Source organism: Medicago truncatula, chromosome 3 (genome assembly GCF_003473485.1).
Source record: "Medicago truncatula cultivar Jemalong A17 chromosome 3, MtrunA17r5.0-ANR, whole genome shotgun sequence".
NCBI classification, from domain to species: domain Eukaryota; kingdom Viridiplantae; phylum Streptophyta; class Magnoliopsida; order Fabales; family Fabaceae; genus Medicago; species Medicago truncatula.
In genome coordinates this window covers 53,215,303-53,239,084 of record NC_053044.1, presented here as the reverse complement: position 1 = coordinate 53,239,084, position 23,782 = coordinate 53,215,303, and the positions used below count along the sequence as shown (strand labels likewise).

Below are 23,782 nucleotides of genomic sequence, written 5' to 3'. Positions count from 1 at the left end.
TTCTCATACGTTGCAGCTTAATGCCATTTAATTCGATTGGTAAAATAAATACCGCAAATCGAATCAAACTAAAAAATGACAATATATTCAAATCAAACACGAGTTCAATTTAAATTTGTTCAATTTACCATTTTTCTATTGTGTTGATTCAATTTGGGTGGGTTCAAATAAGAATTAATTCGTAATTGTTCTTGGTCAACTACTAGTATTTATTGGTCAACTGCGTAATTTTATTTCGAGGAGCTCCTAATTCCATAATGTTATAGAATAAGTCCTAATAATTGGGTGGACTAAGGAAGATAAGGACAAAAAATACTACAAATACAGCATGTAGTAGTAGTACAACGGTTGAATCGGAGAAACGTGAAAGCAATCGAAATATGTATGTACTACACATTGTACTACAAGATGAACGTGCATAAATCCAACAAAGTACTAGCTATTACGATCATTACATGACTTATTGGATATTTCTGAGTTTCCAAGACAAGAATATATCACAAAGCTAATTTGTGCAAGAACTAAATGATTAATAATTATGTACAATTTTACTAATTAATTGAATTTTCACATGGAGAAACAACTGTCCCTATTGGTTTTAAGTTTGACGGACATTGAGAGTGGTGGAGCAATCTTAGAGGTGGAGCGAACAGTCTCATATCTCCGACGTGCTGCTGGCCGTGGAAGATTCTCTGGCACGATGGTTTCGAGGGGATTGTTTCCTTGCCAAGAGGGGCACATCCTTTTCTGGCTCCATTTGGCCGCACCACCAACCAAAAACACATGCTCATCATCATCATCTATTGAATTTGACATGGCCACCAACATGGTATTCTCCTTAGCCACAGCTTCATGTTCCAATGACACTGAATTGTTGAATTGTAGTCCAATTATAGAGAAGCACGAAGCCACTCCTATCACAACACACCGCCTTCTCCAGCATCCACTGTTTTTGATCTCCCTTTATTTACATCCAACAAAATGTAACTAATCAACTTAATAGACATGATCATATGATCTACTAATTAATTGTGATCCAATATAAATAAGCATTAAATTAAAAATAAATAAAAACTTACGAGGAAAGTTGAGGTGAGTTTTTAGGGATGAGAGAAGCGTTTGAAGTTGTAGGGTAAAGACGGAGGCAGCAACTGGTTGATGTCATGGTGGAACTACTTGAGAGGTTAGATTCTATGTGTGTGTGTATATATATATATTATGTATGATGTTCAACTATAAATTAATTAATTATTACGAGTATTGTATAAAGTATATATAGGGAAGCAGAAAATAGAAATGTCAAATGAATGAATGAATGTATCTATATTCTTCTATAGGGTGCGTGTGTAATGAAATAATGTAAAGTAGAGAAATTGGTGTGTATGTATGGATGGATGGTCAGAGCACGGTAACTGTGAGTGAAAAGGATGGACTGATGAAGTGGCAAATTGTGATTGGAGGAGGGGGTTGAGTTGAGTCTAATTAGCAGGTTCCATGAGTCATGTTGATATTGCTTTGGCGTCTCTCCAACAATGTTGGCAACAAGTAAAGTACGTAGAGGACACAAGAGGAGTCACGGTCTGGACGTCTGCTAAACCTACAACCGTCAATATGTATGAAACTTGGCTTAATCAACTTTCCAAGTTCAAACTAAACTACCACCAAACAAAAGAAATTTTGTACTAATTTCCTACCACCTGTAACTACTAATTAGGACTACTTTTCATAACTTCATTTCATTGTACCGATGCCGATGGAGTTTCGGTGCAATCAAAACTCGTTAGCTAAGTAGTCGTCAAACTTGAGATTGATTGATCAATACCAAATAAATTGAGTAAATCACTAAAGTGATCCCTGTCTTTATAAGTGTTTTTCAAATTAGTCCATAACTCTATTAATATTTCAAAATAGTTCATGCCTTCGTCAAAAGTTTCTTAATTTAGATCCTATGTCATAAACTTTATTTTAGTTGTGAATTTTTGACACTAAATTTGTCATAGATGACAAAACTCATGTTTTGTTTCTATCTGTGTTATTTGCATTGTTCAACATTTCTAACATGTTACATGAAAAGATTGTTACGACATATTGCACCGTTTATCACAGATTAGGCTTCTTATGAAGGACTTAGTACATAAGGCCCAGATCCAAGATATTTTGAGAAGATATGACTAATATTTGCATGTTTTCATAGTTAATTTTTGAAAAATCTGTCCAAATGTACACTATTACTTATAAGATCATGTTATCTGTGGTTTAAAATTATTTTAATTTAAAGTTACTCATTCATCAAAAAAGCGTAAATATAAAGTAGTTTTTTTTCTTTCCGATAAGAGATACGAGTTAAAATGCTATTTCTTGAAGTGTAAAACAAGTAAAACGGCAGTTTCGTTTGTTTACCTTCTTGCTCGGCAAGTCTTGTAATCTACAAAGTTGTTTTCTTTATATGCAAGATAAGTTGAGAGATGCCTTTATATACAAGGTGTTGTTTTCAGTTCTACCATGAAGTTGGAGTGAGGCAAACTAGGGTTTACCAAAAGAAGAGATCCCTGTAAAATCAAAGATTAAATGTTGATTTCTTTTGGAATAGATTCTTGGGTTGGAAAACACTTTGGTAGTAAAATCATTGAGTATCTTGTCACCCTTGTTTCATTTTGTAACATTGATAGTGGATTTGAGAGCCATTGTCTTTCAGATGTAGGTCAATTTAGACCGAATTGAATAAATAAATATTACGGTGCTCGTTCTCATTCTCCTTTTCCTTCATCTTATATCTTATATTTTTTTTGTTTGCGGTTTGTTTGATCACTTTATTTATTGGTTGCTACTAATTTTGCCCAAGAAATCATATTATTTGTGAGTTTGATTGAATTCACGGCATCATATCATGCAAACACATGTTATAAGAGCACTTATCAGAAAAAATAAATTCAACTTAAAAAAAAAACATTTTTTAGAATTTTAAAATGTAGGCTATAAAATTAAAAAAAAAAAGTTTCTCAAGTCTAAAGATATTTTTCTTACTTATACGATGGTGGTACAAATTATAATACCTTTGATTGTTTTTTGACAGCAAATTTCGTTAGAATAAAACAGTATAATATCTGTTTCTGCTACTACTATTACATGAAATTTTAAGTTTAAAAAATGTGTATATGATAACCTGATGTTGAGTTGACTCAAAGGGGTGTCAACGTGTCGTGATTGGTGAACAACCAATATTTGGTTGATGCAGCTCAATCAAAAAACTTCAATTCCAGCTTGCACTGTGCCTAATGATTACAACTCAACTCAACAACAGCATTACTACTATCACCTATTACAGAAATGATATTTAAACAATCATTTTTGCACAACTTTTGTGACAACTTTCTATCTCATATTCATATTATATTTTTTTTTTTTTTCTATTGCTTTGGTTTTTGTGCCAATACCTCCTTTTCTTTGTAAATTTATGGTTGTCATAAAAATTATCACTTAAATAGTTATTCAAATAACACAACTCCATTATTATTGGAAAGAAGGCATGTACTAGATCACTAGTTTAATTAGATGAGTTGTGGTGTTCAATGAGATTGTGCATGCTACTAATTTCAAAATTTAAATCTATTTTAAGATAATTAAATACTCCCTCCGTCCAAATTGTATCTTGCTTTGGAAAAAAAATTTGTCCCAAATTATATGCCGCTTTACAAAACCAATGAAATATTAATGTTAATTTTCCTATTATATTCTTAACTATTAATTACTCCCTCTTCTTTCAATTATTTCATTTATCTTTTCTATACCATTTATTAAGGATAATTTTGTAAAACAACTCATAATTTATCTTCCCCACACAATATTAATTACATTTCTTAATACGTGTGAAATAGCTAAAACGTCATACAATTTGGGACGGAGGGAGTATGAAAAGATGATAAAATAACTCTAAATAATCGAGTGATGATGAATACATTTTTAACTAAATCTCAAAAAGTTTATCTTTTTAAAATACTATTCTAAAAGTGTTTTTATTAGATGTTAGTATAAAATTGTTTTACACTACCAAATGTTTTAAATCCTAAATTTAAACATATTCATTTAAGCATTTTTGTTTGTTTCGAAATGTTTTCAACCATGTTACTAATTATTCAAAGGAAAAAGAAACTCTAAATTAATGAGTTTTGTCAATCTTATTCGAGTTTTTTCTAATTACACCTGTTTAATCTTGGTTGCATCCCAAAATGACAAAATTATCTTTTCATAAAATTTAATTTTCAAAAAGCATCTTCCTTTTTTCTTGGTTACACCCTAAAATCTCTTTTCAGTTGAAGTAGGTCATGTAAACTTAGTTTCAGTAGGTCATGTAAACTGAGTTTAAGTGTACATACTTAAACTCAGTTTAAGTAGGTCATGTAAACCGAGTTTAAGTGTACATTTAAAAGTTCAACCTTGTTCAATGATTCTATGTAATCTCAGTTTAAGTATGTACATGTAAACTTATTTTAAGTAGGTCATGTAAACTTAGTTTAAGTGTACATACTTAAACTTAGTTTAAGTAGATCATGTAAACTGACTTAAACTCAGTTTAAGTAGGTCATGTAAGCTCAGTTTAAGTAGGTCATGTAAACTGAGTTTAAGTGTACATCTAAAAGTTCAACCTTGTTCAATGATTATACGTAATATCAGTAAGTATGTACATGTAAACTTAATTTAAGTAGTTCATGTAAACTGCGTTTAAGTGTACATACTTAAACTCAGTTTAAGTAAGTTATGTAAACTAAGTTTAAGTAGATTATGTAAACTAAGTTTACATGAACCTATTTAAACTGAATTTAAGTTAACCTCAACAATGTAAAACTGAAACTGTCGTACATTGCAGTTGAATAAGAAGAAGAAAATTGAAACCAGCGTTATTGAAAAAGAAGAAAAAATTCACTTATTTATATGCAATCGAGTATGAATGAAAGATGTTTTGATTTACTCTTTAATCTTCCATAGAGATTAATTGAACATCAGGATTGTTTGATCGTTGGTGGGTGAAAGAGAGTGGAATTTTAGAGTGACATTAAATGAAATCAAGATTTTAAGAAAATTTATATAAAAGGACAATTTTGGTATTATAAAAAACTTTTTAAAAAAATTGGATGTAACCAGAAATATATAAGGTGTTAATAGAAAAACTCATTTTATTATTATTATTATTAATATTTTTTTGAACAAACTAAAATGAAATATTATTAATAACAACCGAAACTAAAATTCACTTATTATTATTATTAATATTATTATTATTTTCTTTTGTTGAGGAGCATTCTTACAATTATAGTTTTTTACAAGACATTTTTTTTTTTGAGAGAAAAGACATTCTTATTGACACGATCTTTATCTTAAAAAAAAAACATAATCATATGTCTAAAAAAACATGTAATCATTATTTTTCTTAAAAAAAATTCATTATTTATTGTACCTTTTCTTTATACTACAAAACATAAGTACCCCTTCAAAAAAGGGTTGTGCCGTTGCAAAAACAAATCATAAAACAAGGAAACACATTCATTCATTCCACCGCATCTTCGAAACCCAAACCCTCACCGACCACCGACCACCGCCTTCAATTACGACGGTCATTCTTCCTCTTTCCCAACACACTCCTTTCTTTCGAACCCTTTCAAACAAATCTCCACATTCGTCAAACCACCCTTTGAATCGCCGACATATAAAAAAGACCTAATTTTTACACTTTTTCTGATAACCCAATTCCTTTTTACAATCTGGGTTAAACCCATTTTCGAATTTTGGTTACTGGGTCTGTATTTTTGAAGTTTGGATCTTATGGTTAAGAAAAATGGAAGAAATTGAAGGTGTGAATTGTTTCAGTGAAGGTAGAAGCTCTAGTGAGACTCGACCTCCAAATCCTAATTCATCTATTGCTTCTGCTTTTCGTCAATGTCAACGCAATGATCCTCTTGTTTTACCATGCAGAAAATCTCTTGTTCGCCACGCTTCTCTTGTAAGAAACGAATCTTTGTTTTTTAGTGTCTTGTGTTTTCATTGTGATAATGATGTTACTTTTCTTGTTTTGGAACAGTTATTACAGCATTTATTACTTTTCTTAAAATGATTCTTATCTTCATTTCTACTTTTTTAACTTCATTCCTTTTTTTTGTTTCCATTTGTCACTTTGATGTACTGAGAGCGTATAGTTTAAGCTTTGGTTTGGTATTTAATGTAGATAGAATCTAGGACTAGAATAGAAGGAATTTTTTGTTGGGAAAGAGAGATTGGGGAAGTTGAAAATTAGACGGCAACAACATTATGATTTATTCATCTCATTATGATTAGCTGTTGATTATGTTTTGTGGGTTCAGTTTGCAACTTTAGGATTGATTATTGATTATCAGTTTTAGTAGGGTTATTTCTGGAGTAGTATAAGTTTATTTCTGCACTGAAAAAAGTTCATCTTTCTACAATTTTTTTCTTCATTTTATTGATGTGTTCTTTCACGGAAAAATCAGCAGACGAAAATGAAGTTGTCTGATGTATCTGCTGAGGATGTTACTGAAGGTTTCCAGTCTGATTTCCTTCCAAAGCTCCGTTCCGGAGGATGTGCTGATATAGGGTTCCGGTCAAATATGGAGGATGTGTATGTTTGTGTTGACAATTTTAGGCAGGGCCATGGGCTCAACAAACATATAGATGGACCAAGTGCTTTCTATGGGGTATATATCTCTCTCTCTCTCCTTGGCGCTTATCTTGATTGGAGTACTGATATGATAGTTGTTGGAATGGATTTTCATTTTTTCTTCATGATTTTTTATTCGTTGACATCCTCATGTGCCATTATTCTCTTTTCCTCCGTTGTCTTTTTTCATTCTCATGTTCTGCACATCTGATGGCATCTTTCGGAAGTTCTTTGCAAATCTTAGTTCACATGCTAATCTTATTTTATAATTGGTGTTGCTTTACCTTTGGTGTGGACCAATGTGCATAAACACATATTAGATGCGCCTTTACTAGCTATGGAGTTTTTACAGCTGACAAGAATAGATAGGTTTATTTATGTTGCTTGCATTTGTTTTTAAACTGCTTAGAAAAGTCAAGTAACGTTATATGTCGAATGGCTTGGTCAGGTGTTTGATGGGCACGGTGGAAAGCATGCTGCTGACTTTGCTTGCAATCATTTGCCAAAGTTCATTCTCGAGGATAAAGATTTCCCAGTGGATATTGAAAGGATAGTTGCTTCCGCCTTTCTGCAAACAGACTATGCATTTGCGGAAGCTTGTTCTCTCAATGCTGCCCTTGCATCCGGCACCACTGCTTTGGCCACTCTTGTTATAGGAAGGTCAGGATTTTGATATTCAATAATTTGAGCATATATCCTTTTCTTCTTCTTTAAATTAGCACCAAAAGTATGATTATTTTTTTTACTGTGTTTTTTGGAAGTACGAAAGACATAAATCTAATTGAGGTTTGGGATCTTTTTGGTCTGCTACAAAAGTTGGCCCATATTTCCATTTTCATGCTCTTGCTCTGACATGACATCATATACATACATGTGATAATGTGATAAGTTGCATGCTGATTGTAGTTTCTGACTGTAGGTTGTTGGTGGTGGCAAATGCTGGAGATTGTCGAGCAGTGCTGTGCCGTCGTGGAAAAGCAATTGACATGTCAAGAGACCACAAACCAGGTTGCATGAAAGAGCAGAGGCGTATCGAGGCATCTGGGGGGTCTGTCTACGATGGGTATCTTAACGGGCAACTTAATGTTGCTCGAGCTATTGGTGACTGGCACATGGAAGGAATGAAAGGCAAAGATGGTGGACCACTCAGTGCAGAGCCTGAGCTCATGACTACAAAACTTACTGCCGAGGACGAATTTCTCATCATAGGCTGCGATGGGATTTGGGATGTTTTTAGAAGCCAAAATGCTGTAGATTTTGCACGGCGCAGGCTTCAGGAGCATAACGACCCAGCTGTTTGCAGCAAGGATCTGGTTGATGAGGCCTTGAAGAGAAAAAGTGGAGACAATTTAGCGGTTGTTGTGGTTTGCTTTCAGCAGCAGCCTCCACCGAATTTGGTAGCACCACGCTCCAGAGTGCACAGGAGCTTCTCTGCTGAAGGTTTGAAGGAGTTGCAAAGCTTTTTGGATAGCTTGGCAAAATAAGTTGGCACAAGTCTTTACGGTTCCTTCTTGTTTAATTTAATTTTATGTACCTCTTACGAGAATTGAGATTCATTTGTAACTGTAGGTGTTACTTGTTAGGTGTAGTAGGATGAGAGAGAACTTTCTGACTGTATCATATGCGGCATCTGACATTTTAATTTACTGGCACTTGTTCGTTCTTATTTCATTGTTGCATTAACAAAGCCAATGAATACATAGCTAGCTTCATTTCAAACAAAACCGTCATTATCAGTTGGATACTTATTCATGTTGAACACTTCACAGATATTTCATACACACTTGAGATTACATTTACAACTTTATACTCTTAATCTTGTTACTAATTAAGATGTGAATGTACAATTTGGACAAAATGCTTATCTTTTTTGGAAATTAAATGCCTTAATTGAAAAAGCAAAGGCAGATCCAAAGATCAGTGAAAAACTAACAACCACAGCTGCAGCTACATCTTTGAAATCATCTCTGTAACCAAAATAACTCCTAACAAACTCTTCCACTGTCTCTCCAGTATCCATACGTTCGTTAACATCACCAAATTGTGTTGTAATCAAGCCATATAATGTCCAAGAGATGGGACAAATCCAGAAAAACCATCTCCACCATACCGGCATCCTCTGTTATATAAAACATTTTAACCGAGTTAACTTACATGTTTACACTTGCATGGTCTAATATTAAATTTGAAGCGAAAGGAACAATGAAACTTACGGTTCGGGGAATAACGAATCCTGAGAAAAGGTTCCATAGCAAGTAGAAGCCAAAGGAAACTATAGCAGCAACATTGTGATCTGGTGTAGCACCGACAAGCATCATTCCAAAAAAGGTGAAGTATAGAAAGGTGAAGAACATGAAGAAGAGATACCAAAAGAACTTGGTAGGTGTCCTTTCAAACCCAACCATGGTATACACTATAACCCCATATACAAGGCTCTGTATGAGTATGTATGGGATCTCAACAGCAACCTGAATATTTCAAATCTGGTAAGTTTTCTAAACAGTTTTCATTCTCTCAACTTCATATAATTAGTATTCATTAATTAAAAAGTTTATCTGTTCACTAATATTTAGAATAAACCTTCAATTTAGTCACTAAACTACCATGAACCTAGCTAATTAGAGAGATAATGATAATTTAAGGATAAATTGATGGTTTATTCATAAAAGTTAACATTCCTTAGCCATTTCGTGATCAAGAAACTTAATGCATACCTGTCCAAATGCATATGGCAATGCTGAGTACATTCCAGCAGCCTTTTCTCTATAGAAAACTGTTCTCTCAATGGCTACAACTGGTTGCACCGATGTAGCATTTTGTACCCCAATGAAGAGCACTGCAGCGTACATGGACCCCATCGCGTTAAATAGATCTTGTCTTCTTTCCCTGCATTACAATAGTACATAAGCAAAGGTATAATGAACAGCAACTCAGAAACGAGTCAGGAACATGGCTTGGTACCTTTTTGAGCCAATATTCCAAAATATTGTCCCGAACAAGAAGGCTATGACCGTTGTGAATAAAAGTCTCACTGCACTGTATGGGGGATTTCGCCAATACGATAGGTTCTGCTTCCAAAGGCAAGCCATACATTGGGTTAAGAAAGACTGAGAGTGCTGTGTTGTGAAGTACAAGTCTTTAGAACCCTCTGGAGGAGTACTTAGTTCCCTGATCAAGGCCTTGTTTGTCCTGAATGTAATTATACAATATGGCTTAATAAACCATATATCCTTAAAGAGCAGATTTTATTTCCAAGCTTCATTATGGATTCAAGATGATAATCTATGGAATGTGCTTTAATTTACAAGTTTTTCCTGTCTTACCTATATAAGTCAGAGTTCTTGTATAGTTCGGCGAAGTTAATTCCGAGAGCTTCTTCTTGTGCTTCTGAAGTAACCTCCAACATCCAAGTGGCAGGGTTATAACCATTCTTGATTTTTGGCACTCCATTAATTCCCTATACGAAGCAGGTAAGTTTTGCTTTGGTGAAAAAACTGATTGATAATATGTTAAGTATTTAGCATTAGACTATTAGTAAAAAATTAGAGATAGTGACCTCAAAGTAGTTGATCAGATGAGAACAATGTCGGCCTAATGGCCCCACATATATTTCTTCTCCTCCACGCTTCAAGAGAAGTAGCTGTAATTTACAAGATAGATGTTCAGCCTTGGGACACTATTTTTTAACAACTTAGAAAGAAAAAAAAGGAAAAGGGTCTCTGACCTCATCAAAAGCATCAAATATATCAATACTAGGCTGATGAATTGTGCAGACAACAGTTCTCCCTGTGTCCACTGTATTCCTCACTGTTCTCATTACTATAGCAGCAGCTCTTGCATCAAGGCCAGAGGTAGGTTCATCCATGAATATAATAGATGGATTGGCAACAAGTTCAACTGCAATCGTTAACCTCTTGCGCTGTTCTGTGGACAGACCATTCACACCAGGTAATCCAACAAGCGCTTCTCTTATTGAAGTCAGCTCTATCAGCTCCATAACTTCCTCAATGAACATCTGAAATTAGTGGTGTGTGTTGCATGTCTTGTTAATATACTCTGATTTTATCTACAAAGTAAAAGAGAAACACAAAATTGACAAACTTTACCTTTCTTGTAGAAGTATCAACCTCGGGGGGTAACCGGAGCCATGCAGAATAAACAAGAGATTCATAGACAGTAACATGGGGAGAGTGGATATCAGTTTGCTCACAGTATCCTGATATCCGAGAAAATGTTTCTTGCTTCTTAGGGTACCCGGATATAGTGATTTGTCCTTGAACATATCCTGTTGTTTTCCTTCCAGACAGCACATCCATTAGAGTTGTTTTACCAGCTCCACTTATACCCATTAGAGCTGTCAGAACTCCTGGTCTAAAAGCTCCATTAACACCTGTCAAAAGTTCAAGTCGATCTTCAGGAATACCTTTGGCTTTCATTTCCTACAAGCAAGCACAAATTAAAGGGAGACTATTAGAAATATATCAGTAAGGAGAGTGTAAATTTACTGTCACTTTTTTATGCTTGTTTTATTCAGAGTGTGTAACTTTGGTAAGCTTCACATGCAACCACTATATTATGCTATGTGCATGCAGGATGAATCAGGCCCTGTTTGAATAAACAACTTAATTAAGCGCTTATATAGCATAGACACTTATCATATAAGTGTTTATGTATAAGCTATTTTTGTAATAAAAAATAAAATAAAGTCTAATTGTTTTCGTAGGAATTATAAGTTGTTTTCGTAAGCTATCTTTGAATTCTTACGTAAAGAAGCTAAAAAAAGCTTATGGACATCTCATAAGTTGTTTCCATAAGCTCTCCTAAACAGTCTCACTAGTGTTTATGCTAGTTAGTATGTAAGCTTAAATAAGTCAATCCAAACAAACACTTCTAATGCTCCATTATAGAAATGACCACTACATTTCAAGTTGATGATTTGATAGTGGAATTATCCACTTAAAAGTTCCTTTGAAGTTTGAAGCTAATTCTTGTACCTGCGGCATGTCCACGGCATATCCGATTTCATCAAAAGTGATAGAAAGGGGAGTGAAAGGAAGAACCATCCCCCGCTTCCTAGTGTGATCAGCTGCATTAATGCTGCCTACCTTTGTTGATAGCGTCGTTGAAGAAAAACTTCTTCGACTTGCATTTCCTTTTGTTACATCAAAATTATATCAATCATCTTACAGTGAATTAACATGTGAAGTAAAATAGGAAGAAGTTTAGTAAGCTAATTGTAACTCACCTGACGAACATTCCAATTTAGGCGACAGTTCAATAATCTGTTTGCTTCCAGCAGTGGCAGCATTTCTCTCAGCCAATGCTTCTTCTGATATTAAAGCCTGCGGTTTACCAAATGCTGCAATAAAATGTTTCATTTGTTACCAAGAGAACTATCAATTTTATAACCTGACAACCACATATAATATATTGGATACTTAGAGTCAAGATAATGTAAGGCTAGAGGGAAAAGGAAGTTGAATAGTAACATGTATCCAATGGAAGCTCCAACTCCAATCCAATACCAGTATGCTTCAGGGAAAATCCCACGCGACTTCAAGATCTGCACTCCTAATGGTTCTGTTGAATCAGGTGGAATCTGCAATGAAAAGGTATTCATGTATTATCAGACACAGATTGAAACTCTTCATTAGTCATATTTGTATTCTTGTATATGTAAGATCTTTCACTCATGGAAGTGTGATTATATTGCTTGCTTACATGGGACCAACTTTTTCCAAGGAATTCATTCACAGCTATAGCATTTTGTCCATACATCATTGGGGATACCCAGTAACCCCATAACCACCACTTCTTCACATCAACTGATGCATAAGAACATAGTTCAGTGAGCTTTTGATATTATAATACATTGAAACAAAAAGTATGCATCTTCGATAACAAACGGCACTAACAAGTTGCACTTCACCTCTCGATAGGATGAATCCACCCATGACCAAAACTGCAAGTAAAGCAAATGATCCAACTGTGTTTGCAACAATAACATTCCTCCCAACTGCGCCAATAAATCGAAAAAGTGCAGATGCCATCTGGTTGATACAAACTAGCAAAAAGTACTGTTTGATGAACCTACAAGTAAAGCAAATGATCCAACTGTGTTTAGCAGACTGGAGAATATTATGTTTGGAATCTACGTACCAAAGGAAAAACAATATTCCCACCTTTCAAAACATGGATCAAATCCGATTACATAGTAAGTCAACACAACCCAAATACCAACTTCTACAAAGGTTATAGGAATCTTAAGGATCCAAGTAGGCAAAGAATATGCCCAAGCAGGGAAAAGCAGAAGGTCCCTTTGCTTATAGAAAACTGGGAGTTTCATTATGAACATCGATAGCTCGGAGTATCCATTGAACATAATTACAATTAGTATGAAGAATAGAGCACCCATATAGATCCCACCATCTGTTTCAGTATTCCGGTGCATCTCAGTTCGTAGGAACATTGTCATTGTTACGATGCCAGTGAAGATCAACTGAAAACAAATGAAATCAAACATGAATCTAGTGTAAATAACACCGATGAATGATCAAGTAAGGTTTTTTTGATCGGTTTGTGTTTACCTGCCACATCTTGAAAATATAGACAAACGAATTCCTTTTCATAAGTAAGAGTTCTCTTGATACGCAGGCTTTTAAGAGTTCTTTCCTGCTCACACCATACTTGTTTTTGGTTAAAACGGCAGGGTGGCCTTTGGAGGCATCAAATGGAGTACCAAGTTCATCACCGAGTTTTTGACCGACATGAAACAACTGAAATTCTTCAGCGAATTCTCTAACAGTGATAAAGGTATATGGCTTATCTTTATTTGACCAGTACTGTTCTTGATCTTTTCTTGAAGTTACCTGTCATATAAAGAGATAAGTATAGTGTCTTCTATTAAAGGTGAAAAGTGCAAAACAAGTCATAGAGTCTAATGAAGCTAAGAAAAAGTACTTCTTGTAAAAAATCTGCTACTCCTTTCCTCTCTGGACATTTGAAACCAACATGCTCAAAGAATTCGAGGACGTTTTCCCTTGGACCTTGATACACAATTTGTCCGTCTGAGAGGAGAATTATGTCGTCGAATAAATCGTAAGTTTCAGGTGTTGGCTGTAGAAGAGAGATAAGAGCTGTTCCATTCAGAATGTGGATGGATTGCCTTAGTGAATTAATCATTTGAAATGTTGTTGAACTGTCCAAACCAGTCGATATTTCGTCCATGAAAAGCGCTCTTGCTGGTCCAACTAGCATCTCACCTGTAGCTCATAGTCACATCTTGAGTTTCACAAAACACAAATGAAAACATAAACACTTCATTTCATATTAGTATTACACAGATAATGAGATTTATGGTTTTACCAGTTGTGACTCTCTTCTTTTGTCCACCCGAAATACCTCGAATCATGTCATCTCCTACCATGGTATCAGCACAAACATCTAGTCCTAAAATCTGCCAAATGTTTTAAAACAGGAAAAAAATGAGATTCTTCCTTATTTTATCCTAAAGTCATCTTTAAAAATTTGATGAACTGGATTTTCTACCTTAATTATATAATCTGTAACTATGTTGGTTTCTTGGCCTTCTAGTGCTTCAGCCTGAAAATTAAGCAGGTTAGCTTTATCTCCAAGTTATTCATTATGCATAGAGGTCTATTAACATTTATCTAATCTTTATCTCATCTTACCTTCATATAAATATCAAGATCAGGATCTGGTTTAATGTTTTCAGCCTTTTCTCTTCTTGATAATTCTGCGAGCATATCTTCCGATTGCACAAAGTTGAAAAACAGTTCAATCAAATGTAAGTGACAATACATAACCCTTCATTGTACAGACAACAAAGGACTATATTACTGACCATAACGAGTTCCTATTCCTTGACACCTTGCTGAAAAGGCCAATGTTTCTCTCACTGTCAGTTCTCCTATGTGTAAATCAGTTTGACTTATGTAAGCTGATGTTCTCTGTGGTACGAATTCTTCCATCCCGTGATCATTATACGCAACTCTCCCCGAAAACTGCAATTAATCATCAATGGAAAATTGGAAATGAATGAATTATGATTGTGAAACATAATTTCTGAAACAAAAGGAATGTCACATGTGCTTACTTTTAGATCTCTACTGAGTCTTCCGGCTAGTGCCAACAACAATGTAGTCTTTCCAGAACTTGGAGGACCTAAGAGCAGTGTCATTCTGCAACAGGCAAAACAAATTGTTAATTGAGAAATAGATATTTTCTGTCAATCGTGTGAATTTCACTAAGGCAATGTTGTCTTACCTTTTAGGCTTGATTATTCCACTAACATCATGAAGAACCGTTAGCGGCTTCTTTCGACTCGGGATAAGGTGAAGATTATTCAGGAATCCCTTCAAAAAGAGAGCACAAATACATAAACATTAGAGCTTGTCAGTATATTCTGCTTCAAAAGGATTTTTTTGGGATAGCAAAACATCCAATTCCAAAATTTTTGTTATGACTACCTCCAACAAATTAATGGAGAAGTTGAGGATTGTAGGCAATGCCCTGCTTCCCACATGAGCTTCTGCTTCAACATTCAAGTGCTCAAAACGGACTTCAATTGTCGGAAAATCAAGTCCAACCCTGAACCATGAAACGAACAAAATTACACAAACTTGTAAATTCCTCTACACATGATGCCAGAGTTTCAAAAAATGGTACATTATCACTATTTGGCCAAAACATCGTCGATTTTTTATATCTCGCAACCACAACCAATATTGTATCAACTGCATTTGACAGTAATTCAACACAAATATCAAGAATTACGATGCAACCACTACTTAAAACCTTACATAATTTCTTTAAGATTCATTTCAAAACTAGAACAAACACAGACACAAAACAACAACTCAAGTTAGTACTGCGTTAGAAACATTTACACAGACACGGAATTTGTTTATAATTTAAGAAAATGTCCTATCTTAATCAACGCAATAAACATGCATTCAATTTGAAATGTCGGTGCTAGATAAGTTGGTAGCATACATACCGATCAATGCGTTGTCTTAACTTCAACAAGAACTTCTCATTATCTTCCTCGGCAATCTTGACAAGTCTCTCCACTAAATTCTTCCTCTGCAGTGGTCCAAGTTTGTTGATATCAATCTCTATAGGCTGTTCACTTTGTGATTCATTCAGTATACCTCTAGTCATGCGTAGATAGGTCGGAAGCTTCTCAATAGCAGCCCATTGAAGCTCTTGTTCATCATCATCCCTTCTTGACGATCCTGAAAATACATCAACTGCACCACTTCTCCATATGCTGGAGCTCCCTACGCGTCCACTCGCCACTCTCAGTTCACCACCTTCCATGTATGTATTATTTTGTATTATGTACTCTGTTTAGAGTCACCAACTTCTTATTTATAGCGTTACAAATTTCTACGTCGTTAAATAAGTTTGAAGTAATCAATTATTAGAATAAACAATGCTAGTACTTCAGACATGAACTTCATATAAAAAATAGACAGTAGACATTATGTTTAGTGTTATATCCTCAGCATATTTGTTTTGTATCAAATTTTTATTCAATTCAATCAAATAATAAAATGAGGTGATGTGATTGTATGCACCATGTCTCAGTTATCGTAAGTCCCCTTTTCCCGCCACCTAACATGCCAAACGCACATTCCACTGCCAACTATATAATACGAATAATTTTTTTGTTTCCTTTATAAATGTTTGTGTATTTTTAAAGTCTTTCTTCCTCAAATAATTATATTGGTACCTTTTCATCAAATGGATCCATGCTAAATAGTGCAACAACTATGAATAAGAAGTTTTATGTCTCTAAATCTATCGGTTATTATAGTTGTTGCATTAGCAGTTGCAGGGAATCCAAATCTGGTTTTGACAGCGGCTTTAAAAGGGTTCATTTTGTTTATTTTTTCTTTGGTTTGAAATAGAGTGAGCAACCATTTTTTTATACTTGAATCTGATAAGCGTCATTCCTATAACAAAAACATTCACAAATGTGTAGCTTATTAGTTTGTTTGTTTGTTTATCGAATGTGTCTTTCATTAATTTGATTTCAAATGTGTTTTTATAAGTTAATCAATTTTATTCATAAATTACTAACATAAGACACACACAATGATGAATTTATAGTTTTGAAAGAGAACATCTCACACATCTTGCGACAAACTAATCACTCAAACATGAAGTTTTTTTTTTCCTTCATGAACAACAAACGAAAATGAACTTTTAACGTTGGTATAAAAGACAAAACCAAGCTCTAGTTTATTTGCAATTTGTAGGATGACATGTGAAAGAAAATATATGTCTTTGTCAAACTATAATTAACAATATCATCAACCAGCTAATTAGCTGAACTAAAAACATTTTGTTTAAATAAAAGTGGATGAGATAAGACAAATTTGGAAGGGTGAGGATATTCCAGTTCTTGCTTGAGGAACAAAACTAATTTTCTAGATTAAACATAAACTCATGAATTATGGAACCTAAACAAACATGTTGTGCATCTGGGACGTAAGTTAAGTTGAAATTAGCCGCTGTTTTGTATTAATTAATAGTAATGATTAAACAGCAGTTTAGATATGGAAAAGTTTAGCTTTGTTTTTTTGTGGTTTGATGAATAAATTAGTTAGGGAGAACAATCATTGTCATGGAAACAAATTAGGAATTGAGAACTTAAGCATATTCCATGCATACGTAACATAGTTGATTCGTTTATATGCTAACTGCCACTGTGATACAAACAAAAATATTGATGTCATCCTAATAAATCAATGACTCTATAAAATTACGCTATAATATTAAAACATATCCATGTTAACATCAAGCGTTTGTAGTCCAACGGTTAGGATAATTGCCTTCCAAGCAATAGACCCGGGTTCGACTCCCGGCAAACGCAATTTATTTATTTTTTGTATTAAATATCTTCAATTTCTCTGTAAAGAATACGCACTCCATACATATTTCATTTAATGCAACTAAATTTTATATACATCATCGATCATATCACATATAATTCAAGAAACCACCAAACGTTTGCTAATATTGGATGTCATGAAAATTGTTTCACGACTCTATCTTGAATATGAAAATGTGTAAATACTATGTACTACCTTTTATGTTTTCCAATAATATTGGCGTCTTTCCTGAATTTGTAACCAACAACAGCATGAAACTGATACATACTTTCTTAGCATATCCAAATTTAAATCTTTCATGATATACACCAAAAGACGCCATGTACTTTTGTTTCTACTCATTCAGTAGTACTTCTTTATGAGGCAGAAACTTTACTCATTTGGCACATATTTTGTATACTAATCATTATTCAAATTCAAACCATGAAATCAGGCTTGCATTCTAAGGATTAGTTAAATCATATATGAACATAACTGAAAATGAGTAATGACAGTGCAAAGAAAATGTAATGTATGCAATTGAAGGAGTAATTCTCTTCATTTTATTCTATCTTGCACAAGTATACACATTTGAGTATAAGCACGAAACACATGGCAACTTGTCAAAATGTGCAGGACTGTTTACATTGGATCAGCAAGGACCAATTATAGTCCTCGTTTATTTACACATAATAACAACTGAATTTCTTATAAATATGTACAAATTTTACAGATTAGAATTAGGAATCTATGATAGTAATAATAGCATACTGCATATCACTTTATGTTTTGGCCATGGAGCTTCACGAAACTGACTACTGCTTTGAAATTTTTTCAATATGCTACCCCACCAGAAAACGTATCCAAGTCGTGAAGCACAGACTCCGTCAGCCAATAACCATCCCAGCAACCACCAACCCGCTGCCAATAACAACAAGAGATGGATATTATCGATAAATCAAATAATAAAAGGGAACTGAAAATAAACCAACAGTTCATAATTCCATGTTATCGTTGAATTAAGCACGATAAATCGAAGTTAAATAATCATCTAGCTACCCAATGTGGTAAGAGCACAACTCAGCAAGCACCAAAATTCAAAAACATGCAAAAAATGTATTAGATAATCTACAGTATAGACCTGTGTAACACCGAACCTTGAAATTAAAAGTGTGTCTGATATGTGTTGGTGTAAGACACCGACATGACACCAACACTTATAATGACATTTAATCTTTTCTTTTTTTAAAATTATTATCGGTGTCGATGTGTCAGTGTTATGTCAGTTGTCTATGTATGTGAAAGTGTTGGTGATTCATACGAATAGACCCAAAGGATTGAGATATATAAACCATTGAGTAAATTACACTTCTCTCCCCGCAAAGATGTTTGAATTACACTCCCCTCCCCTCTTATGTTAAAATATACATTCCCCTCCCTTGAAAGGTAAAATTTATACTCCCCTCCCCTATAAGATACTTGAATTACAACCCCCCTTAATAATTAAATATGGACTACACTTTAATTTATTTTAATATAAATAAATATTTTTATAATATATATTAATTTTGACAATGACAACGTAAATGTCAATGACAATTAAATTTAAATATTTTGTTATTAATTTTATAATTCAGAGTATAAAATTAACTTTTAAATAACCATACTTAACCGACTTTAGTAATTTTTCACATATTTTAATTTTATTTTGGAATGTTTCATATTTTGTAATAGGGTTTAAAACTATACCTTAATGAAATTGTGAATACAAAATAGAGAAATATATGTATTCAAAATTTGATTATATTAAAATGAACCCGCAATGTTATTTTTCTTTGAAGTGTGTTAGATTATTTGTTTGCTAGATTATTAGAAACAAAAAAAATTATTGAGGGACTAAATAGTAGATTTTAACATAAGAGGGGAGGAGAATGTAATTCAAGCTTCTCTCAAGGGAGGGGAGTGAAATATTTTCTAATATGTTTTGAATAAGAGGGGAGAGAAGTGTATATTTTAACATAAGAGGGGAGGGAAGTGTAATTCAAGCATCTTTGAGGGGAGGGAAGTGTAATTTCTAAACCATTTATTAGATGGTCTAATTGCTTTATGAATTATTAAAGAAATGGTAGAAGGCAAAGTTGTGTTTTTCATTGACAGTACCAAGAGTTATTTATACAGTCTAATGAAAATAGTTTTGTGGTTGGGGTTCGAGGCGGCTTTTCATGGAGACATTCTTGTTCATGCTCATCAGTTTCGTGGTCTTGGAGGGTTTTCCAAAAACTCTAGGATTGCGTTACCACTATTTGGACTTCAGTTCTTTTTGTTATTTGGAAAGATCGCAACAACAGAATTTTCCACAATAAGTCTGATCAAATTGAGACTCTTGTTGAAAAGGTTAAACTCCAAACGTATTGGTGGTTGAGATCGTACTACATCCTGTTTGATTTTGACTACTCTGTATGGAGGCAGAATCCTCTTAGTTGCCTTAAAGCTATTGCGTAATTGTTAGCTTTATTTTCTTGCATTATGGCTGTTTGTGGCTTAACATTATTGTAACAGTTTCTTGGCAGCTCCCTTAAGCACTACTTGTGCTTGAGGAATTGTCTGTTGTTTTAATATATTTTTCTTAGCTTCTTAAAAAAAAAAAAAAAGAGTTATTTATACAGAGCGTGCACATACTATCGCTACTACCAAAAATCAGGAGCTGAGCCAATTTCATTCTTTTAACTAATTGAGGAAGAATTTGCAAATTGATAAAACCAGGTGGACGAATTTTCCATCTCCAAGGAAAATCATTCTGATCTCCTATTAGAAAAATTCCTAATTCCCCCTTGGAGGCCTCAACTCTCACATAAAGTTCTTGTTTTGGCAATTCAAAAGTCGGAGACGATTTTTTACGTACATGAGATATTCTATGAGCTAAATATGTACAACAAATATTCTAGGAGGTAAATATGATATTCTAGAAGATCTTAAGCAATCAACTGCTGATATGTAGCTAATTATCCCAATAATTATGGTAATTTAATGTCAAAATCAAACACTCTAATGAAAATAGTTGATGTCTAACAAGAATGGCTATTAATGATCAAACCTGAACCATTGTAAATTGAAATATCTCCTCTTCCTCTGGTCGACTTCCTCGAACCCAAATCCGCTGCTTATATTTGTTCTGTTAGAAGTTCATCACACCCCAGAAAAATGCCAAAAATGAAAAAGAATATTAAGAACTTGTGGCAGTGACTTTTTGGTCTTAAATGAAAGTTATTGTGACATGTCCGTTTTATTTACCTCCTCCACAAACAAACTGCTCATGATCTTTCTTTCCTTGTGACCCAATAAGACTCTGTAAGTAGAATGGTGAAAAATACGCCTAAACCTTTCAAACTGCATACCAAGAGTTGTACTATTTACTTTGGCATATGCTATACACTATACAATACCAATCAATCTGTGTTATTTTGACACAAAATAGGACAACAATTTGGATGGTTAACACATTTCAAATACATTTGTCAATCACGGGTGATTAACTAATGTAACAAGGTGTTGCAACTCATTAACACAATAACCACGATTTTTAACATCATTTACCACGACATTTAAATATATACTTGCAGACAAAAAGTGGTTAATGGATATCATGCATATTTGGACACCTGAAAAAATCGGATAGATTTAAAGACAATTTGAATAGTTAATGGATATCATGTTATCTTTGAACACCTAAAAATCGTGATTAATTACGTCCAATGGTTACTGAGTTGGGACACTTGTTATATTCATTAATCATTCAAAATGTAGTCCAAATTTTTGAGAAAATAGAGTATCAAAATATCAATTCTAAAATGAAGAAAAAAAAAGAAACATTTAGTATATATTGCTAACCTGACCGAGATCAAAGAATGGGCCAAAGTATGTCGACCTTTCAAAAGGATCAAAACCAGCAAACTACAATGAAAATGAAGCATTACAAATAATTTGTTATAGAAGAAAAGGAGAGAAATGAAATGATTAGCCTACTCTGTACATGACTTCAATTCCATAATCTTGACGAGGCTGGTCATTATACTTCAATGCTTCAAGCTGATGATGAACAGCATCTTCTGCAGTGAACTATAGCAAGATTTATTTAACAGAATTAAACTAAAAAATAAAAAAGGGAAACATACTTGGCAAATCAAATAGTGCTCACATCTAATTTTGGACCAAATGGTTTTTTCTTGCGAGATTCAAACCTGAAGTGATGAGGATGATGATGATGAAATTAAGAATATGAAGATGAATGAAAAATGAAAAGAATAGTACTGACCAGTCAGCAGAGAGAAAATCGGGAACGTTTGCAGAGACCTTGAAGAGAGAGGTTCTGTTTCGTTTTCTGCAAACAAGGTGGGGCGGAGGAGAAGAAAACAGACAACAACCAAACGACATCGTATTGCTAAATTGAAGATTCAAAGCATCCTTTGAATTTAGTTAAGGAGGATGATGATGTCTAAATTAAATTGTCTATGGTCTCTCTCGGTCTCACTTCATCTGTGCCCACGTGGCTTTTTACTTTTTTTTTTTTTTTTTTTTTCTTTCTTTCTCTTTTTTCCACATTATGTGTAAGTAAGTTTATATATATATCCTTCAAAATTTTGAATCATTTTTTTCACCAAATTTCAACAATTTCAACCTACACTTCTCACATTTTTTTTTGTTTTTAAATTTTTTGTCATATGGTTTCATTTGATCGTGCTACTATCTCATGATTTTCTCGATTCCCCTCCCCTTTTTTTGGTTTACATTTAAAATTTGATACAATACATAATAATATGTTTGAGATAATAATTCTCTGAAACAGATAGTAATTCGAAAAGCTTGCGTGGACTAATATTGATATTTTTTTTGTGATGAACATTCATTGTTTTTTCTTTGGTGCTTATTAACTCTTACCTCCCATCATCATGTGTTAAACGTGAGAAAGTCTCCTTTCAAGCCAAGGTAAACTTGAAATGTGGTGTGGTACCGTTGAGTTTCCTTATTCCAAATCTCTACTATTGTCTTCATCATGGATTCCTTGTTTTTTTATTGAGGAGTGTTATTTGAACAATCATTTAGTTGACAACTTACATGACAATCATAATTTATAAAGAAAAAGTAGGTATTTGCACAAAAACCAAAGCAATAGAGAGATAAAGTAAAAAATAATGTGAGTATGAGAGAGAAAGTTGTCACAAAATGGATGTTCAAATATCATTTCTCTTTTTTATTTTATTTTAGAGAATAGTTAACTGGATCTAATGTTTTGTTTTAGTTTTTACCAGAGAAATGATATTTGTACAACCATTTTCTAACAATTTTTGTACAACTTTCTCTCTCACACTCACATTATATTTTTACTTTCTCTTTCTATTACTTTGATATTTGTGCCAATACATATTTTTCTTTGTAAAAATGTGGTTGTCCATTTAGTTGTCAAGCAAATTGATGTTGAAATAACACTACTCTTTTTACTATTATAAAAAGCAATCCATTTGATTGTTATTTTTACATTGCGTCTATAAGTAGACTTGCATTACGTCTCAATATCACAACTCATACTCAAAATTTGGATGACGAACCATTTTTAGACTTTATAACCTTTTGCAATTTTGTTTACTCAATGACGGCCATGCAAGATATCACCTTATCCATCTTCTCATTCCACCTCGAATGTTGTAACTACTTCTACGACTGCAGGGATGTATGCAATTTTGATTATATTGGAAGTAACGTAAACATAGACTTCTCCAACTCATTTTTCGTTAGTCACATTGCCTTTTTTGTGAGCAAAACATTGTTAGTCCTCAAATTGAAGAGGATAACATTGACTGGAGTTCCGTACGTTGATCTTCCTTCGCTCAAAGCCCTTCACTTGGAACTTGTCACTTACACATATTATGAATATATCTTGAAACTTTGATCTTGATGACCCATTTTGCAGGATTTGGAATAAAAAGTTTTACGAGTAGAATCACCATATTCAGAGAGACCAATTTTAGGTTTGTGTAATTTGGTTAGAACAAATATTTCTAATATCAATGCTGAGATTGATTTGCTTCAAAACGTGGAACTCGGAATGGTGTATGGATACCAATATATGTCTCCAATACTTTCAAAACAATGTGTGGTCAATGTTGCCTATGGACTTTGATCGCTTGTAATATTTGAGACAATATTCCTCCAATCCCTT

General features: G+C 33.7%; 4 protein-coding genes and 1 non-coding gene across 7 annotated transcripts; 2 read left to right on the top strand and 3 right to left on the bottom strand.

Annotated features, from left to right (window-relative positions):
* Nucleotides 1-353: 353 nt before the first annotated feature.
* Nucleotides 354-1,239, bottom strand: LOC11429975 (uncharacterized). The gene is made up of 2 exons (XM_003603410.4): nt 1,080-1,239; nt 354-961 (listed from the first exon to the last, which is right to left on the bottom strand). The coding sequence occupies exons 1-2, from the start codon at nt 1,163-1,165 to the stop codon at nt 568-570; spliced, it is 480 nt and encodes a 159-aa protein (XP_003603458.1). The 5' UTR covers nt 1,166-1,239; the 3' UTR covers nt 354-567.
* A 4,235-nt stretch (nt 1,240-5,474) lies between these two features.
* LOC11426779 (probable protein phosphatase 2C 22) lies at nt 5,475-8,338 on the top strand. Of its 2 annotated transcripts, none has more exons than XM_013606442.3 (4): nt 5,475-5,995; nt 6,501-6,704; nt 7,116-7,327; nt 7,587-8,338. In XM_013606442.3, the coding sequence occupies exons 1-4, from the start codon at nt 5,831-5,833 to the stop codon at nt 8,149-8,151; spliced, it is 1,146 nt and encodes a 381-aa protein (XP_013461896.1). In that variant the 5' UTR covers nt 5,475-5,830; the 3' UTR covers nt 8,152-8,338. The 2 variants fall into 2 exon arrangements, with proteins under 2 accessions (XP_013461896.1, XP_003603456.2); XM_003603408.4 differs by having other exon boundaries at nt 5,476-5,995; nt 6,504-6,704.
* Nucleotides 8,339-8,378: 40 nt separating this feature from the next.
* On the bottom strand, nt 8,379-16,041 carry LOC11418462 (pleiotropic drug resistance protein 1). Its single transcript, XM_039831862.1, has 24 exons — nt 15,687-16,041; nt 15,157-15,277; nt 14,954-15,042; nt 14,784-14,868; nt 14,532-14,691; nt 14,359-14,435; nt 14,216-14,269; nt 14,033-14,123; nt 13,628-13,929; nt 13,255-13,536; nt 12,850-13,166; nt 12,597-12,757; nt 12,389-12,492; nt 12,109-12,266; nt 11,913-12,025; nt 11,662-11,819; nt 10,774-11,106; nt 10,392-10,682; nt 10,224-10,307; nt 9,991-10,124; nt 9,629-9,856; nt 9,382-9,553; nt 8,881-9,135; nt 8,379-8,786 (listed from the first exon to the last, which is right to left on the bottom strand). Exons 1-24 carry the CDS (start codon nt 16,007-16,009, stop codon nt 8,529-8,531), a joined length of 4,350 nt encoding a protein of 1,449 aa, XP_039687796.1. The 5' UTR covers nt 16,010-16,041; the 3' UTR covers nt 8,379-8,528.
* A 1,457-nt stretch (nt 16,042-17,498) lies between these two features.
* Nucleotides 17,499-17,570, top strand: TRNAG-UCC (transfer RNA glycine (anticodon UCC)). The gene has a single exon. It is a non-coding gene; the product is annotated as a tRNA-Gly (tRNA).
* Nucleotides 17,571-18,101: 531 nt separating this feature from the next.
* Nucleotides 18,102-22,095, bottom strand: LOC11425856 (uncharacterized). Of its 2 annotated transcripts, none has more exons than XM_024777750.2 (7): nt 21,881-22,095; nt 21,764-21,806; nt 21,599-21,684; nt 21,457-21,519; nt 20,860-20,914; nt 20,663-20,740; nt 18,102-18,489 (listed from the first exon to the last, which is right to left on the bottom strand). In XM_024777750.2, exons 1-7 carry the CDS (start codon nt 21,997-21,999, stop codon nt 18,403-18,405), a joined length of 531 nt encoding a protein of 176 aa, XP_024633518.1. In that variant the 5' UTR covers nt 22,000-22,095; the 3' UTR covers nt 18,102-18,402. The 2 variants fall into 2 exon arrangements, with proteins under 2 accessions (XP_024633518.1, XP_003603454.2); XM_003603406.4 differs by having other exon boundaries at nt 18,109-18,489; nt 20,860-20,955; nt 21,592-21,684; nt 21,881-22,089.
* Between the last annotated feature and the right edge of the window lie 1,687 nt (nt 22,096-23,782).